General features: G+C 47.3%; 1 protein-coding gene across 6 annotated transcripts in view; it reads left to right on the top strand.

Moving 5' to 3' along the window:
* Nucleotides 1–19,879, top strand: part of STAG2 (STAG2 cohesin complex component) — a 2,060,662-nt gene that overhangs the window by 1,127,849 nt on the left and 912,934 nt on the right. For 4 of the 6 annotated variants that reach the window (XM_069612659.1, XM_069612661.1, XM_069612660.1 and 1 more), the window contains exon 21: nt 359–571. In XM_069612659.1, the coding sequence (XP_069468760.1) occupies nt 359–571 (213 nt within the window). The remainder of the gene's footprint in view (nt 1–358; nt 572–19,879) is intronic. The other 2 variants (XM_069612663.1, XM_069612664.1) reach the window with 1 other exon arrangement.

Genomic DNA, 19,879 nt, shown 5'->3' with positions numbered 1-19,879 from the left:
AGGGATCTTGGGTACAGTGGACGTCACACTAGGGATAGTATTACTGGCACGCCTGTGTCGACGCCCATTTTCGAGTTTCGAAAAACAAACTGTAATACTCCGCAGCTTCCACTAGATGTCGGCCTATGCACAGCATGTGATCTATGCACAGCATGTGAATCTAAGCAGATACAAGCATCAGAAATACGATTACGGTGAGTAATGTATCCCATATGTGTGTGTGTATGTGTAGAAGATGGTGTAACATGTGCATAATGTTTATTTTTACCAAATGCACAAAAATGTTAAAAAAACAAGAATTGCATAGGTTTTACAATTATTAGTACATACTTATTTCTTCATTGTTTTTTTTTTTAAGCATTTAGATGCCTTATTACGTCAGATTCGAGACATTGTAGAAAAGCACACAGATACGGATGTGTTGGAAGCCTGTTCAAAAACATACCATGCCTTAAGTAATGAGGAATTTACCATCTTTAACAGAGTGGACATTGCAAAGAGTCAGTTGATTGATGAATTGGCAGATAAGTTCAACCGACTTCTTGAAGACTTTCTGCAGGAGGTTTGCAATGTAATATAATTTTGCCTATAATATTAGCAATTATGTACAATGTTACAAATTCATTGTAACCAATATATTTGAGATTATTGATGAATGGTGTCTTATTTTCTTTCTGAATTAAACTGCTTTTGACTTGCCATAGATTCATTTTCGATTTATGTAGGCCACGTTGCTATAAAATATGTACCCCCCTTACCCCTTCCTGTGTTAATGGTATTTGGTGGTCGGGTCAAAACTAGACAGCATGATTTCCCTTAAGTCCACTCATAGTAAGGAAGAGCCAAGGCTTTATTCTCATAGTGGAGAAATCCAAACGTAGACTGGGTTTATATCCAAACAGTGCTTAAGATGAGACTGGGTCAATCCCCTTTAATACTCATAAATCCCGTCCCCTTTCCTCCATCCTTGTGGGCTTCCCCCAACATGGGGCCGGTAGCAGAGCCTTTCGCAGTGAAAAATGGATCTTCTCCTTTAAATTTAGTATAGAGCGTGGCCTCGGGCGTGGGAACGCCCTGCTGAGGCCCCGCCCTCCGACACTTCAACTCGGTCGCTTTTTTCGCACGTACCGTGTCGGACCTGGCAGCCAGCCAGAGACTGTTTTAGCTTTCTGCTTGCTCACAGTTTTTGTCAATTCTTATTTCACGTTCCTTCAGTACCTCATCTTCCCAGCGCATGACGACAGCAGGAGGCTTCCCCTCGGTGTGCCTTATGCGACTGTTCGTTCCCAGCCTCTGACCCCCATGCACTCCGTCTTGAGATTTTGGGGCCTGACCACAGCTGGGACTCATGTTCGGCCGTCAGCGCTCTTGATCGCAGGGCATTGAAGAATCGCTTATTATGCTGGAGGGCGGAGATCCACACTTTTCCTCCGCCCCACCTTAGGGACTTTGTCTCCAGGACCTCTCGTCAGGACTAGGTGACCCCTCTGTTCAACACAGCTTCACAGCGCAGAAACTCCTTCCCTGGGGTTCCCAAGAATCTGGGTTCCTCGGATTCAGGTTCTGGCAGGTCTGAGGGCTCTAAGGCTTCCTGTTCCCAAGCTGAGGTGCCTGTGGGCACTTCCGGGTGATCCGGGGACAGACCTGAGGCCTTCCAGGCTACCGGCTCCCAAGCTGAGGAGCTCAGGGGCCCTTCCATGCTGTCCTCAGAAGGACGCTCAGGCCTGTCCTCTTCTACCCCAGGGGGTAAGGAATAGTGGAGTGCCACCTCCAAGAGTCTGTCCTCGGCCCCTAACTGGAGCTCGCTCTGAGGTCATGAATCAGTGTGTTAAAACTATTGGCTGGCCAGCTGAGGGCTCAGTGCTTACCAGAGGAATCTGAGGTTGACGATTCTGCTTCGGGTGCAAGACACAAGCTGTATCCTCTTGTGTCTCCCAACCAGGGTGTAGCACAAGGCTTCAAAATGGTGGAGCAGCACGTGGCGGAGCCTGCCAAGCACGGGGCTATCTTGGATCCAGCTGCAGGCCTGCCAGTGCTTTCGCCCATCGAATGGGCTTTGCAGGATGATCACTTTGGAAGCGGGAACGGATCCTACGGTGCAAGTTTTTGATCCCCTCAGGGCTACACCTACCCATCACAGCCATACGCACCAGGCGCCTCAGTGCTTTGACCAGGAGTGGACCCCCACGGCCTTGGAGGGCCCGGCTTCTAGGGATCACATGGCTTGTGAGGACCACTACTTCTAGCGCTTCCTCCTTTTCATGCGTTCCCCTCAGATGAAGGGGCTCCTGAAAGACATTGTGAAGGTGGTCATCCTGCAGGTGGTTTTGCCTCGGCCCCCTGCTCTGGTACTCCACCCGTTCCTCCTGCGCTCCCAGTACCTCCTCCGGTTCAGGCCCGTCCTGTTCTGACCCCCAGACCTCCTCCTGTGCCACCAATGCCTTCCCCTCAATAGCCGTTGGACTTGTCTGTGGCTACAGACCTGGGGGGGGGATGGGGGGGGAGAGAATCAATCAGCTGGCACCTGTGTCCCAGGGCCCGGTTTCCCTTGGGTCTGAAAAAAAAGTGGGTGGGGGGGGTGACAATGGTGACCATGATGCTACCTTCAGGGCCTGGCCGTTTTGGGGTCCTTACTGAGGAAGACCCCCAGGAGTCTAGGGTGCTAACAGAGGTTTTGGGAAAAATGCATCATGATCCGGTCTGGCATTCCCCTCCAAATAAATGTCCTACAGGTGGCACGAAAGGTCTGGGAGAAGCCCAGGGCCAACGCCCAGATGAACAAGACTTTGGACAGCAGGTATAGGCTGATGAACGAGAAGCCAATCTTCCTGGCCTCCCACACCTCTCTGGTGGCTGCTGCCTCATAGTCTAAACCATAGTCTTACTCTTCCTCCACGGGAGCCGCCTCCAGTTGCCTCGTTGAGTCCTTGGCAAAGTGCTGTTACTCTGTGATGCTGGAAATGCGTTGGAGGGACAGGGATTTCCCTGTCCTTGTCCTGTAGTCCTTTTTCATATGCGCTCTGTATTGTTTTCTGCCCAGGAGTCCATGTGGGACTCCTGGCAGTGCAGCTCTTCCTATTTTTGGTTTGGTGTACAGACCCATGGAAATACCCTTATGGCATCCATGGGTGGGGGTGCAACCCTGTGCCCTAGTGTATGTTTTTGGGCACCTGTGTGTGGCCCACAGAGCAGGGTATGGGCTGGTGGCAGCTCCATACTGAATTTGACAGGTGCTCGGAGTATCCTTCATTTTGGGATACTCGGGTCCTGCCATTGGAATCCGTTGATTCCTGAGAGTTAACAAGATGGCCCCTGTGGTCTCTGGCTTTCCATTGCCTCTTACCTTGTAATCCCGAAGTCCTGGGAAGCCCTGACTCTGTCCCTTGCCCCCGACTGGCTGTTGGGTGGAAGTTCTATATATGGTGGTGTTGTGAAGTCCAGGCCAGACTGCCTGGAGCCTTGACTGTTGTGGGTACACCCTGTGGGTGGGACCTGGGTGAATGGAGTGTGTGACCAATATACACTACTTGCTGTGGATGTCTGGTTTCTGGTGTTTTCACAATGACTGAGACAGCCCTGCCTGAAACTGGTATGAATGCAGTGTGTAGTGTTGAATGGCTGGGTACTTGTCCCAATACACATTCCTTGTTGTGAGTGTCTGAGAGGGAGGAGAATGGCCTGAATGCACTGTATGCCTGATTGGCTGACTGACTGCTGAATGCCCTTCTGAGTGTGACCCAGCAGAATGAATGGGAGATCAACTAGTATATCTGGGGGCCTCTCACTGAGAGTTTCAGATTCTTAACGATTTCTAACGCTTAATCTCAAAGCCGAGCCTGAAGAAGGTTGACTGCTGTCCCCCTTTGCCAAAATCGAAAAGCTGTCGAGACTGATCCAAGAGAGGACCTGGTTAGGTGCCCTATTCCCGTGCTCAGAGGGACCATCTAGCACCGCTAACCTTCGCCGAAGCGCCCTGGAAGTCAGACCCTCGACAGGCTGCCGACCGTAGACTGGTACCACCGAGGAGAACGTAGATAAGCACCGGACATTCTATCAACTGTTGTTGACCAGGGTTCGCAGGTTCGCCATTAACCGCTGGAGGCCCGTCGAAGTCTTGTTGCCCAGAAGAGGGGACCGCTTGATGCCGTGCCGCCACCGAACAGAGCCACACGCTCCTTTGCTTAAGACTCTTGATTCACGGACGCGCTCGTCCGCACCGCCGCCAGCCTTATCCCGCCAGAGAAGGCCAGGCCGTTGATGCACCGAGGAGCATCCGCCGGTGGGTTTCCCGCCACCCAACGACCGTAGAGATGCCGGACGACTCAACGCCTTTGCTGGGCCACAGTTCTTCACAAACTCTTTGTAATCCTGAACTATCGACATTGAGGTACCCCGCACGCCTCTTCCTTGCAGGACGTATTCGAATCATTGCTGACGAGCACCGCTAGGACTGAAACTGCCGATCCGTGGCTCCTGCTTTAAAGGGAGCTGCTCAAGAAGGATCCGTCGACGACCAGATGTCGAATTCTGCATTTCTAGGTACATTGGGGTGGTAGAAACATTATAGAAGGAAATAAGACTTATGGAACAATATATGGACTGGGCTTGTGGTATATCTTTACTTTAGAGGTTGCCCAGGTGGAGGGGGGAATCTCCACACAGAACTGTGCCTAACGGTAGAGGCCAGTATTCTGCCCATTGTTCTAACCAACTGCTTTCTTCCTATGTCTATTGTTGGTTACCTTTTATTAAGTGATTTGTGTGACATTTAACTAGAGTTCAGTTGATGCATTTTAATGAAATCTAATAATTGTGGTACCACTTAGAACTGTATATATTTGCCATTTACTGAGCACAAAGTGAGTTATTGTGATTGTGTAAATAACCTTGAACCTTAATTATATAAAGACTGTTTTTTAACTAATAGTGTGTGGACATTCCTTTGTGGGTGCTTGGGGACTACATTGGACTTAAGGACCAGCCTGCATCACCTCTTGAGAAGCCTGGCCCTGATTGCTCGTCCATTGCTACCAACAATAGAGAATCTTGGCTGGTGTACTCTGTGCCTCTCCTTACCATATAGAGAGCAGAAGTACAGACCCCCCCCCCCCCTCCTATCTTTACAGGGTCCCTCTGTCAACCGGCGAGGAAGCATCTGAAAAGGAAGGTAAGAGACTGTATGCCCTTGGGAAGAGGGTCATGACCGCAGCAGCTTTTTCGACACTTATTGCCAACAACACAACTTTATTGGCCAGCTACGTGAACTCTCAATGGGCATTCCTACAAGAAGGCCTACAGGAGGTTCCCGAACCTCTACAAACTAGTCTCCTGACCACATTCACTGAGGGCAGACAAGTGAACCAAAGCATACTTACAAACACTTTGGATTCTGGCGAGACGGCTGGTCGATCCATGGCTCAGAACACACTCCTGAAGAGACATGCGTGTCTACGGAACTCTGGTTTCAAGCCAGAGACGCAAGCGTCACTTATAAATAAACCTGTGGAACAATCCAACCTGTTTGGGAAGGCAGTCGATGAAGCCCTCGAGACGGCAAAAAAGGAGCATGACACCCTGAAAACACTGTACCAAATTGCACAAAGACCCTCTACAAGAATAGGATCTGAGTCCAAACGGCTTTTTCGTGGCCACCGCTTCCCTCAACAACAATACTCCTCGGTAAACAATTGGAACTCTCCAAAGAGAACCAGCGGATACACCACCTTGTATCTCCAAAGAGGTCAGCGTCGTGGAAAAGGAAGGGGCCGGGTCTCTACCCCTAGAGGCTCCCCAGCCTCGGGTTCAAAATGATCTGAGGATTTGGGTCCCCTCCTATATCTCCCCGGTCGGGGGCTGACTAACATTGTTCCTTCAGGCATGGGAGGGGATAACTACAGACCAGTGGGTGCTAAAGATCGTGGCCCACAGGTACTGTATAGAGTTCAACCAGTCCCCAACATTCAGACCTCCACGAGCAAGACGACTGACACCAGACCATCTTTGCATACTTCTTCACGAAGTCGAGACACTACAAGAGAAAGGAGCCATGAAAGAAGGTATTTATTCAGTGTACTTCCTTGTGTCCAACAAGGATCTAACCATGCGCCCTGTTTTAGATCTGCGCCCAGCGAACAAATTTATAAAGCCATAAATGTTCTGCATGGTCACTCTGCAGCAAGTAATTCCCCTGCTATCACAGGGGGATTACATGGCAACACTGGACATGAAAGCTGCATACTTTCATATTTCAATGTTGCCAGCGCACAGAAAATACCTCAATTATGATACAAGACAAGCATTGTCAGTTCAAGGTACTACCCTTCAGGATAGCATCTGCACCAAGGGTATTTACAAAGGTACTAGCGGTGGCAGCAGCACATCTGCGCTGCCAATCCATCCCAGTCTAGCCTTACCTTGACGACTGGCTTATAACAGGGGACTCTTACGAAACATGTCTGTCAAATACCTTAAAGACGATAGATCTTTTATTCATTCTGGGATTCTCTGTCAACGAGAAAAAAATGCAGCCTAGACCCCAGTCAGGTCAAACAGTTCCTAGGGGCTCTAATTCGAACAAAGGACAACCTAGTCTTCCCCTCCAACGAGACGGTTCAAAACATTGTTTCAAATCCCTCAGTATGTAGCCAGTCGAGAGGTGGCGGCACGCAAGGCTATGCGACTGCTAGGAATGATGGCGTCCTGTATCTACTATGTTCCACACACGCGGTTGCGCATGCGCCCAATGCAAGAGTGGCTCAACAGCCAGTGGTGTCAGGCCAGCGGACAGTGGGACGATCTAGTGGTTGTCTCGCCGGCCCTCGTTCTCTCGCTGCAGTGGTGGTCGAGGGACAACCTCTTGAAGGGGAAATCCTTCACCACCCTTCGCAGTGGAAGCCACTCTAACCACAGATGCGTCTCTTACAGGGTGGGGAGCTCACCTGCTTCAACAAACAGCATACAGAGTTTGGTTGTCAGACATGGCATCCAACCACACAAACCTGTTGGAACTATTCGCAGTGTTCAAAGCACTAAAAGCTTTACAGACACAACTGCAGGGGAAGAGAAACCTGATCCTCGCAGACAGCACCATGGCCATGCACGATCTGAACAAAGAAGGGGGCACTGACTCTCCAGGGGTGTCCAAACAGTCCCCAAACATTTGGAAGTGGGCTCTCAAACGCAACATGTTCCTGTTATCACATGTTCCAGGGGAACTCCATCTTCTGGCAGACGTAGATTAGTTTATTATTTATAATGCGCACCAGACTCTGGGGCATCAGGGCGCAGGATACAAGGATATGTTCAGCTTGGTTACATGGGTACATGAAATACATTGGCATTTATACAATGTGGTTACATGGGAATATGAAATGCATAGGCAGCAATAGGTACATGAGATACATCGGCATATATACAATGTAAATTACATGAGCAAATAGAATTTAAGTGATCAAGGTACATCAGAGAGTGTGTCCCAGGGGACTAATACATGATAAGCAAATCAATATGCAGATGGGTATACGTGATGGGGAGTATAGGGCGTCAAGAGTGATTATCAAACGATTGTTTTCTTTTAGCCAGTTAGTTAGGTTTTGTCTGAATTTAGTGAAGGACTGCCGTTCTCTAATACCAGGAGGTAGGGAGTTCCACAATTGCGCAGCCTTAACTTGGAAGCTGCGTCCTCCGATAGTGGAGAGTTTGAATCGTGGTACTTGGAGGCAGTTGGAGTTAGCTGTTCTGGTCGGTCTGAAAGAGGTTTTTCTACATATTCTGTCAGTAAGGTATGGCAGTGCTCTATTATTAAGGCACTTGTATGTGAGGGAGGCAATTTTAAGTTGGATTTTATCAAAGGTGGATAGCCATTTGTAATTTCTTATAGTGGAGGAAATATGTTAATTTCTGTTGATCTTAAGTGCTGCTCTCAGGGCATTGTTCTGGAGAATTCTGGAGAACCTGTATTTTATGGATAATCTGTTTGTTCGCACCAATGTATAGCGCGTTACAGTAATCCAATTTGGAAAGTATGAGAGCTCTAGCGAGAGTAAGTCAACTGTCAGAGGAGAGGAATTGTTTACTAGCTCTGATTAGTTTGCATGTATATGCGGTAGCAGAAGCTAGGGAGTTGACTTGTTTGGTGAAGTTCAGGGTGGCGTCTAGATAGAAGCCTAAGGTCTTCACTTCCTTTGCTACTTTTATGTTATTTCCATCAATAGTGAAATTGGCATAATCTGGGCTAAGTTTGGATAGGTGGGTCTAGGTGCATAAGCTCAGTTTTGTCATCGTTCAGGCATAGTCCATGGTTGCCATCCATGCCTGAACGATGCTATAAATTCTATTCACCAAAGCCAAATCCACGGCGTAATCTCCGATAAGAGGTAGGAGTATTTGGGTATCGTCTGCATAGTTTGTGTAGGCGATACCCAAATGGTCCATTTCGTACTGAGCAGAGACTTCCCGTTGCCCATGGAGTACGCATGGTGATTACACGGAGACCTCGTCGCCAATGTTTTCGCAGAATGGGGCTACCCAGAGATCGATTTGTTCGCAACTGTTAGGGACCACTACACACAATTAAGACTACAGGTGGCAGTACAGGTTTTACCTTTGGTACAAGCCTGTTCTACTATGTTAAAGTGGTAGCAGTAGCGGAGCAGCCAGGCTTATCTCAAGAGTATATGAGCAGTAGCAGAGATTACACAAAGGGACCACAATTACTGTGACTCAAGCAAACACTGACTCAAGGTTTCAGGTAGAAAAATATAAGTACATTTATTTTAAACCATTTGTTATAAACACGTCACTTCTATTAATTCAAAAACCACATGTAAAATACACTATCACTAACTAATTCACTTTGTACGGTATACTTCAAGGTAAGTACCCTGTGTTTTAGCGGACCAGTGTTGCGAAACAAAAGACGTTACCGGGAATACACTTGCGATCACTTTTTGACAGTAATGACAGCTCGGTCTTACTAAAGAAACGCATATCCGCGGCAAGAAATGTTACCAGGCAAAAACACACTTAGCACCTGAGATACCCAGAGAGAGTTGGGGGCAATTTGTCAAGGCAGACAGAACCAGAGAACACTTTTAGACGAAATTCAAGAGTCAATAGGCCGGAGCCAGTGGAACAGGGTTCCTGTTGTCGAGGATCACACAGTCGGATAGTTCACGATGCAACATAGCCATGAGTACTTAGATGTTGTCAACAGAGGAAGCAAAAGTTATAAGGAGGGTGGAAGAGGAGGGCAAGCCTTGGAGGCAAAGAAAAGGGATTCACCCTAATTCCTCGAGCAGAACACAGTACCTTATTCAATGAAGACGCTGGTGCCACGGCAGTTGTTCCTGGTAGTTTCCTGCAGACCCTTGGTTCCTGGAGCTTCGATCCAAAGGAGGACATCTGTAGGGGTCTGCACCACACAGCGATGAAGCTGGCAGCAGCGATGGTGAATAAAAGGTGCGCTCCTTTAAAAACAGGAGAGGCTCTTCAGATGGCTATCCAGACCACTACAGCAGTGTGCAGCGATTTCGACCACGAAGAGGGTCCTCTGGCTGTAGAAGATGAGCTGGTTATCCCCACCAAGCTCAAGGGAAGAAGACTCCGGACTGGATATTCTCTAGTCGTCGAAGGGTAGATAGCTCAGGACTGCAGCAGGGCTTCACCAGGACGGGATAGTTGCAGCAGTCGACTTCTTCTCCGCTTCTCTTCGGTTCCTTGTAGTTACGGTGGGGACTCTGACTTCTAGCCCAGGAGACCTGCCTTTTATGTGAAAATCCCCCATTCACACAGCCTGGCTGTCAATCACGCAGCAAGGGGAGTTGTCCGGCCCGGACAACTACCTCAGCCAATCATGGCAAAGTGCGACTTGGGTTTCCTAGTATACCCTGTGCATGGGGTGACTACACCCTTCCCTCACATTCATCCCACCCAGGCGCCTAGAGGAGGGCTTCTTGGCAGAAGCCCGCCAAAAGACAGTGAACAAAGAAGGCAAACCTGGTTTGCTGCACAAAGTAAAACACAAGAAGGACTTTAACAAAAAGAAATGGTGAAAAAACCCGACCGGAGCCAAAAGAAAATGAATTTGGTCAAGCGGGTTTAAGTTCGAGGCTAATATAATAGCCTAAAACAATACCACGTTTATATAGTATAATCGCGGTAGAAAAGTTAGGGTGGATACCACTGCCACCAGCCAAGTCTAAATGTTAAGAGCGAAACAATGCTCTAGGATGTACAGATAAAAAGGGCTAAGGGATTAACCCTTTCCAGTACCCCATGTAAAATGAGGTGTACTGGATCTGTGGTTAAATGACTAAAGTTAATGGCAACTTTACCCTTTTCACAGTGACAGTAGTCGGCCTCAGAAATGGAGTCGGTGGGAAGTCTAAAAGACAACCCCGTGTCACGGCACTGAAGGTGCTGTGTAACGCACAAAAGGGGGCTGCTGAAGTGGTGTACTCCAGAGTCCACAATCACAAAAACATGAAATCCACATGGCAAAATACAAGTAAGAGTGGGGAAAATAAGGGTACACTCTTACCAGGTAGAAAATAAACTCCAGAAATCCAGCAAAGCTGCTGAGGGACTCGCTAGGTAAGTGAAATTAGCCATTGAATGAGAATTATCCCTAACAGCAACTCTGGAGAACGCTCAATGCCAAGATTACGCCTCAGGTACCCCCGTAACCGTTCCAAGGGGAACGAACTCTGGCTAACATGGTCAGGGAAATTTGTCTATGCTTCCACCCCAAACCCCCTCCCCTTCTCAACAAGATAGTGCTCAAAATGCACCAGGAACCAGTAACGATGATAGTTGTGGCCCCCATGTGGACCCGCCAACCCTGGTTCGCTCATCTGATGGAGACGTCCCCTTCGCCTCCAGGCAAACTGCCTTGCCCGTACAGCATGTCGCAAGACAGACGGGAGACGCTTCACCCATGCCCACAGACATTGAATTTAGCGGCCTGGCTCCTGAGGTCATAGTTTGGGCACCTGCAGCTCCCTCAGAGATGTATGAATTTTTTTTAATTTTTTTTTTTTGTGGCTCAAATGAAACTTTCCAAAATAGATCATCAATTCTATTATTTAAAAATAAATAAAACAGATTAAAAAAACAATTAATTGGAATCAACAATTACATTACCCAAAATAGAAAAAGAATATACACTAAAGTAACAATCTCATGTTCTATTACTTTCAGAAAAGCAACCAATGTAAAGATGAGCGCTCTCTCATAACCTTGCATGAGGCGATTCCAAAGAGACTCCATGCAGTCTTCATAGTTCACATTTACAAATCGTAGAAAGAACTTAGACCTTACATCTCTAAAATATGAGCATTCTAAAATCAAATGTTTTAAGGTTTCATTTGGTTCTAAACAATTCAAAAATGGACATTTAGTAACACCATGATTACCATTAGTGGTTCCCCGGTGTTTTGTTCTTTCCAGAGTATGGTACTGATTTAGTCTAAATCTCAGTTAATACATTCTGGTTTAGGTGTATGATATAATAATGTAATCACAGCCATCTCTTTTATGTGGAAATTTGGCATATATTATGGACATTCTCAGGGAAGCAAAATAACCGAACACTAGATAATGCTATTCCAGTAAATGGAATTTGTTTGTAATCTGGTGCAGCTCAAAGAGCATTAACCTGATGAACTGCTCTCTCCCACACACATTGTTTTGTACCAAACTCATTTACTTGACTCGGGCCTGGTCTTGAACTCCCTAAAGTTCACTTAGCTGCGCTGTCAGCCTACATTACATCACAACAGAAAGTGTCATGGTGGAAGATACCAGTTATTAAGGTTTTCATGGAGTAAGTAAAGAGAATTCACCCTCCCATTTCAAACCTGGCTCCAGGATGGTTCCTAAATTGTGGTGTTGACTAGACTTATGGGGTCTCCGTTCGAGCCCATGCATAAAGCAAGTCTCAAAGATCTCACCTACAAGACTGTCTTTTTAATAGCTAGTACTTTCATAAGTAGAGTCGGTGAACTACAGGCCCTGTCAGTTCTAGACCCCTTCGTTACAGTTCCCAGAGATAAGGTGGTTCTGCGCACTCACCCTAGGTTTGCGCCTAAATTAATTTCAAAGTTTCATGTGAACCGGTCCATAGAACTACCGATGTTCTTTCAGAACCCCTCAAGCATGGTAGAGAGAAGCCTGCACACTGGATGTACGCAGAGCAGTCATGTTTTACATGGAAAGAACTCGACCACTAAGAAAGACAAACCAGTTTTTCGTTTCAATGGTGGCGGGTAGAGAGGGAGTCTGTCTCCAAATCTACCATCTCAATACTTACCGTAAAAGCATTTCTGATTATTGGATCTGCTTAGATTCACATGCACCCACCCTTCCTCCCCGCTCGGATGGAAGGAACATAGACATCTACTGCTTTATGTTTTCTGTACTCACTCACGATAGTCATAAGGCTCCCTCACAGCAAATAAAATGCAATCGGAGGGACCTCGACGCATGAGGGATTTTGGGTACACTACACGTCACGTTGGGGATAGTGCTACAGGCACGCCCATGTCGACGTCCCCTTTCGATTCTCGAAAGACGAGATGCAATACTCCGCGGTTACCACTGGATGTCCTACTATATGCACTGCATGTGAATCTAAGCAGATACAATAATCAGAAATGCTTGTATGTTAAGTAATGCATGTCTTCCTTTCCAGCTCCCCTTCCCCAAGTTCAAAGTAGTTCCAACACTCCTCTTGCTTCCCTACCCCAAGAAGAAAACACAGTACAAAAAGGCCCTGTGGTTCCTTCCCTAAGGCAACAATGCAGTTCACAATGTCTCTTGTTTCCTTTCTCCAAAATGTCGACTCTTACAGTTTGCCATTGTACAATCAGTTCAAGTCTCTTAATTCTCACAGCCAGTTCCAGGTCACCTTTATAATCATTCAGGTTCTGTTGATACAGATTGCCATCTTTCCCATTCACGTCAGCAATGTCAGTTCACAGGTGGAAGTTAGTTATCTTGACTTTCCTTTGCTTATTTCATACCTGGTATCCTCTGTCTAGACGCAGTTGTCAGAGCACACGGTCCACCCATTACCGTACACGCAACCGATTGCACCAAGTTCTCTTGCCCAAACAGCTGCCTTTCTCACTGCACCTTGGCCTTGCTTCAGATTCACTTTAGCTTCTCCTTTACTGTCTCTTGTCTTTGCCACAGTTTGTTCTTCCACACAATTCACTCTGTGGTGCTCACTCTCTCCACCACCTCGCTTTCATAATCTTTAAAAGTGTTCATCACTTGCTTTTCACTTTTCATAGCGTGCTCTCCACTTCATTGATGTCGTTTCATTCTTTGCCTCTCAATGTTCATTAATTGTTTCACACCTGTTTTCATTTATGTGCCTCCCTAAAGTCTTCCTTCAGTTTGGTATTCACTAATTCTTGCAAAGCTTTCCTTCAGTTCGTATTCAATAATATTTGCTTGATACTTCAGTTCCTTCGCTTTACAGTTCAGCGTTTGCTTGTAGCAATAAAATAGCTTTGGGTTCAATATCACTTACACACAAAGTTCTCTTCAACCAGCATCAACATATGCCCTGTTGTTAGGCAGAAACCTGTGCAGTTCCCTTGGGGAACACTGCAAAAGATTTAAGACTACAGGTAGAGCAGTAAACCCCTTTGGTAGCAGTCTGTACCACCCAGATTTACCTGGTAGCTGTGGCTGAGCAGTCAGACTTCTCTCAAGAAGAGTTAGGCAGTATGTAAAGTATACACAATATGTACCAAAACACAATAGCACAAGCAAACACTGACCAGAGCTTGGTTTCAAAAGTATATAGTTATTTATTTAAAATACACATAAGTTAAAAACACTCTAGCAAAAATATAGTAAAAGCACTTCAACACAGTTATACTGAAAGTAAATTCAATCCTTTCTCCTATCTAGACAACTCTAGGTTAACACCACTTAATTAAAACAGAGGTGAGTGCTTAACGTTAGATGACACTCTAGTAGTTTCCAAGAAAGGGAGAGAAAAAGCAGAAATAGGTTAGACACACCACTCTAAGGTCCAGAACACTTGCAATAGGCTTAACGAAGAATAAAGTCACAGGTGAGCAAAAGTCACTAGGCAGGGCCCACTCTTAGAGTAGCCGGAGCGAAAATGTGCCCAAGATCACACTGTTAGTTAGAGATTCAAAGTCTTGCAAAGAGTCAAAAAGAGGTTAGAGTGGCTCAGAAAGTTTAGCCAAAGTGTCCCAGGCACTCCCAGGTTCGAAAGCCGGGGACTAAATCTACCCCGTACAGTCGGTAGCAAGGGAAGCCAGGCAGAACACGGTACCTTAAGCGGAAAGGATCCTCCAGCGGTGGCAGTTGTTCCAGGCAGTGGCAGCAGGGCTCGACGTCGGTCAGGGGAGAAGAAGTTCTCGCTGAAGAGCAGAAGAAGAGGGTCGTTGCACTGCCCGGGAAGAAACCAGCCGCGGAGTCCTCCGGTTAAAGGGTTGGTGCCGACTTTCGCGGTATGGGGGTAAAGTGTGGTATTCCGGTTGCCGGGGTGCTTGGCACAGGCAAGGCGGCCACGAGATACCTCAAAGAACGGAAAGAAGGCGAAAACTGGTTGTCCCCACCAGTCAAGGGAAGGAGCCACTCCGTTAAGAGTTCTCCTCGGTCGTCGGGAAAAAGTGGTGAGACGGTTCAGCAGGGCTCCACCGGGTGGTGTCGTCGAAGCAGGTCGGCTCAGCTCTTCCCTCGTCGGATTCTTGGTCCTGTGGCGACTTCTGAAGTCCCAGTCCCCAAAGCCCTGCTTTTATGCAGCAAACCCCCATTCACCCAGCCTAGCTGTCACTCAAACATGCTAAGTGGTGAGCCGGGCGGCTCACCACTTGGGCCAATCAGGACGGAGTGCGACTTGAGTTACCAAGGTAACTCAGTCCAGGGTGCCTAAATCCCCCTCCACCCCTCCTAAGTACCCCAGACAGAGTGGCACCACTTTGGAGGGCTTCTGTGGAGAAGCCCGCCAAAAGTGGAACAAAGGGCTCCACTTTGGGTCAGAGTTACAGAGGCGAACACCAACGCCATTTTAGAATCAAGTTTTGGCAAAAAGTCCCAACCGGAGTTATAAAAATAAATATATAAACCGGCGGTATGTTTAAGGCTACCGTAAATAAATAATTAAATGTGTTAGCCTAAAACAATGGGAAATCCCATAGGGAAATATTCGCGGTCGAATATAAAAAGTAGTTTCCACTGCCACCAGCCAAAACTCGATCAGGGGGGACGGAGACGTGCCCCCTCGACTAACAGACCCTGGGGCAATCGAATTGCCCCAGCCAGTACGTCCACAATATGATGGTTTGTACTGGTTCTGTTCAGGATTCAAGACTAGCAAAGTCTTTGGTGACTTTACATGCCCTGGGAGACAGTAGTCAGTCCCAGGGTATGGAGTCTATGTTGGGGAGTCCCTAGGACACCCCTGGGTCACGGCACAGAGGGTGCTGTGTGACCCACATCACAAAAATACATGAGGCCCTATGGAGTAAAAGACCCCATAGCCCATTCAACACAAGGTTTAACCAAGAAAACACACTTCAACATGTCCAAGAGTGAGGGTAAAAGAGTCTCACTCTTGGCAGGAGAAAAAATTAAACCCCAGAAATCCAGCAAAGCTGCTGGGGGACTCACTAGGTAGGGAAATTCAGCCTAAACAGAGAATTCTCCCTAACACTCGCCCCCCCCAGACTAAGGGACAGGAGGATTTAATCCACTCCTGGATGAACCTCATACCTCTAGTCGATGATATACATCCTAGAGAGTCCATCAGCATTTTGATGGTGACACCTTGACCTATGCTTAAGGGAGAACTCAAAGGTTTTCTTTTGCAAGCTAAAGGACCTACAAACCCTTTGAGGAACATCAGTCTTTTTGTTATAGGGGATCTGGTTGACCAGTCCCTCAGAAGTTGGTACAACTTCTGAACCTATGTTAGGCTTTTTCAAGGGGTCCTTATAAAGGATTCCCTGAGATCTAGAGGGGCCTCCAAGGTTCCTCACCACCTCTCTTGTGGGAGCAGGTTGGGTCTTAGGCCTCTTGGTTGGAGGGGTTGGGGTTAGGCACTGCACCTGCTTCCCCTTCCTCTTAGATCTACCCTTACCTATTTTAGGAGTTTCCCCCCTAACATTAGGATTTGAGTTGGGGTCTTCAGTAGAAGGTCCAACAGTCTGAAGGTTTTTGGCCTTAGACTTTTCTTTTCTGGTTTTCCACCAGCACTGAGAATTACCAGTTCTCTCAGGTCCAGATAGGGGCCTAGTTGGTCTATCCACCTCTTCCTCAGAAGCAGGGGGAGTCAGAGACTCTGAGACTAGGGGAACAATGATGGAGCTTGGTTGGGGCACCCATGTTCCTAGCATACTATCCTGAAATGTGCCTGGGTTAGAGGTCAACTTACTAACACCAGGGCTTGTAGTGGGGTTCTCAGTAGAGGGTCCCACAGGCTTGGAAGGGTCCTTCAAGGTAGCCTTTCTAGCCAATTTGGTTAAGTTCTGCTTCTCCATACTGGGAGGCCTGGGGGTATGTGACACTACTCCTAGAGTTCTTAGGTCATTCCCTAACAGGACCTTCCCAGGTACCTCAGTCTGAACACTGACAGGGATCCTCACTGTCATGTTGTTACACTGAATGAGGGCTGGTAGAATAGGAACCATTTGGACAGGGCCTCCAGACATCTTAGTGGGACCTTTGGGTGCTTTGGCCACATCCTCAGGTTGAAAGAAGCTTTCATCCACTACTGTTCTGCTGGCCCCAGTGTCTCTCCTGGCAGGAGTATCCTGGCCATTGACAAGAACACTGTCCACATAATACACCTTAGAGTTAACAGGTAGGGAGTTATACACAACCCTATTCTGGGGACTAACCAGACCCATAGGCTCTAAGTTTACAGTTGCTTGAAGACCCAAGGGTTCTTCAGCAAAGAGTTCAAAGTGGGCACTAGCCATCTGTACTTCATCCTCAGGAGTGAAGGCTAAGGAGACTGTGCTGATCCCTGCAGGTTTACCCTTGCACTTGGGATCTCCTTTGATATGGTCAGTACCCTGACAGACATAGCATTGTCCAAATGCTCTCTGGAAGGGTGGCTTGCTCTGACCTCCTTCTGGCTTGTGGCCAGAAGGTACACTAGCCTGATTCGGTTTACCCTGGGGCTTACCCTGGTTATTTGGTTGTTTGTGGCCCTCTTGGGTATGGGAGGTATTAGAATTCTCTTTGGGGTCCTTTTTAGGCTGTTTCTCCCCATCCTTCTTCTGAGTTACCCCAGAATCCTTGTGAGTGGCCCTGTTGGCAACCCACAAGTCAGCAGCCTTAGCTAGCTTCCTAGGATCCAATTCCTGTGAATCAGCCAAGTGCTGTCTGAGCTCAGGAGAGCAGGCATCATAAATTGACTCCAACATAAAGAGATTTCTCATCCCCTCATAAGTGTTCACCTTGTAACCCTTAATCCATCCCTCTAAGTTTTTCAAACATTCACTCACCCAGGTAGCCCAAGGGGTACCATCATGCTTTTTGAGGCTCCTAAACCTCTTAAGATACTGGGAAGGGGTCTTCCCAAACCTAGCTATCAAAGCTAGTTTCACACATTCATAGTCCTTCCTATCCTCCTCCCCCATCTCCATTACCACATCAGTTGCAACAGGGGGAAGCCTAGAGAACAACCAGGTGAGTAAGTCATTTCCTGTGATGTTCTGGAGCCCATGATTATATTCAAACAGAGACAACCAATCCAACACATCCAACTTAGGCTCATACATACCAACCAATTCTTTAGGCATCCGGGGTCTTTTAGGACTGGAACTTCTAGAGGAGCCAGAGAGAGAAACATTCTCAACAGATAATTTCTTCATTTCTAAGTCATACTTGAGCTCCATTTCCCTTAGCCTTAATTCTTTGTCAGTTTGAGCATTAAGTTTCTTATACTCCAATTCTAGCTTCATTTTCTCCAGTTCAAAGTACTGAGGACTAAAGGTGGGACCTGGTAAAGGTCCAGTAGGCACAGCAGGTAGAGCAGGCAGAGGCCTAGGGGGGACAGTTACAACAGCCTCACCCTCCTCTTCTGACTCTTCCTCAGAAACATCAACATTTTGCTCCATGTTAACTTCAATACTGTCATCTACAGTTGCTGGAGTGGTAGGCTCCTCTGAACCATCACCCAGACTTTGGTTAGCTAACAATCTTTCAATCAGCTCCATTTTCTTGCCCTTAGTCAGGAGATCCTTATGTTTACAGAGCACTCTTAAACAATCAGCAGTTTTGGCTGCAAGGGACTCTTGACTATAGCTTTCTATAACTGACATGTTAGAGGTTTTACTTTTTCAGTGCTAAGCTTTGTGGTTAGTTGCACTAAGGTATCTAAAGCACAATAAAATGTATACTCAATACAAATCCCACCGCTGTACACCAGTGTTAGGCAGAAACCTGTGCAGTTCCCTTGGGGAACACTGCAAAAGATTTAAGACTACAGGTAGAGCAGTAAACCCCTTTGGTAGCAGTCTGTACCACCCAGATTTACCTGGTAGCTGTGGCTGAGCAGTCAGACTTCTCTCAAGAAGAGTTAGGCAGTATGTAAAGTATACACAATATGTACCAAAACACAATAGCACAAGCAAACACTGACCAGAGCTTGGTTTCAAAAGTATATAGTTATTTATTTAAAATACACATAAGTTAAAAACACTCTAGCAAAAATATAGTAAAAGCACTTCAACACAGTTATACTGAAAGTAAATTCAATCCTTTCTCCTATCTAGACAACTCTAGGTTAACACCACTTAATTAAAACAGAGGTGAGTGCTTAACGTTAGATGACACTCTAGTAGTTTCCAAGAAAGGGAGAGAAAAAGCAGAAATAGGTTAGACACACCACTCTAAGGTCCAGAACACTTGCAATAGGCTTAACGAAGAATAAAGTCACAGGTGAGCAAAAGTCACTAGGCAGGGCCCACTCTTAGAGTAGCCGGAGCGAAAATGTGCCCAAGATCACACTGTTAGTTAGAGATTCAAAGTCTTGCAAAGAGTCAAAAAGAGGTTAGAGTGGCTCAGAAAGTTTAGCCAAAGTGTCCCAGGCACTCCCAGGTTCGAAAGCCGGGGACTAAATCTACCCCGTACAGTCGGTAGCAAGGGAAGCCAGGCAGAACACGGTACCTTAAGCGGAAAGGATCCTCCAGCGGTGGCAGTTGTTCCAGGCAGTGGCAGCAGGGCTCGACGTCGGTCAGGGGAGAAGAAGTTCTCGCTGAAGAGCAGAAGAAGAGGGTCGTTGCACTGCCCGGGAAGAAACCAGCCGCGGAGTCCTCCGGTTAAAGGGTTGGTGCCGACTTTCGCGGTATGGGGGTAAAGTGTGGTATTCCGGTTGCCGGGGTGCTTGGCACAGGCAAGGCGGCCACGAGATACCTCAAAGAACGGAAAGAAGGCGAAAACTGGTTGTCCCCACCAGTCAAGGGAAGGAGCCACTCCGTTAAGAGTTCTCCTCGGTCGTCGGGAAAAAGTGGTGAGACGGTTCAGCAGGGCTCCACCGGGTGGTGTCGTCGAAGCAGGTCGGCTCAGCTCTTCCCTCGTCGGATTCTTGGTCCTGTGGCGACTTCTGAAGTCCCAGTCCCCAAAGCCCTGCTTTTATGCAGCAAACCCCCATTCACCCAGCCTAGCTGTCACTCAAACATGCTAAGTGGTGAGCCGGGCGGCTCACCACTTGGGCCAATCAGGACGGAGTGCGACTTGAGTTACCAAGGTAACTCAGTCCAGGGTGCCTAAATCCCCCTCCACCCCTCCTAAGTACCCCAGACAGAGTGGCACCACTTTGGAGGGCTTCTGTGGAGAAGCCCGCCAAAAGTGGAACAAAGGGCTCCACTTTGGGTCAGAGTTA

The sequence above is a fragment of the Ambystoma mexicanum genome, chromosome 5p (assembly GCF_040938575.1).
Source record: "Ambystoma mexicanum isolate Mex_15411 chromosome 5p, UKY_AmexF1_1, whole genome shotgun sequence".
Classification (NCBI taxonomy): Eukaryota; Metazoa; Chordata; class Amphibia; order Caudata; family Ambystomatidae; genus Ambystoma; species Ambystoma mexicanum.
The sequence above is the reverse complement of the archived record's forward strand: the minus strand, read 5'-3'. Positions and strand labels throughout refer to the sequence as shown.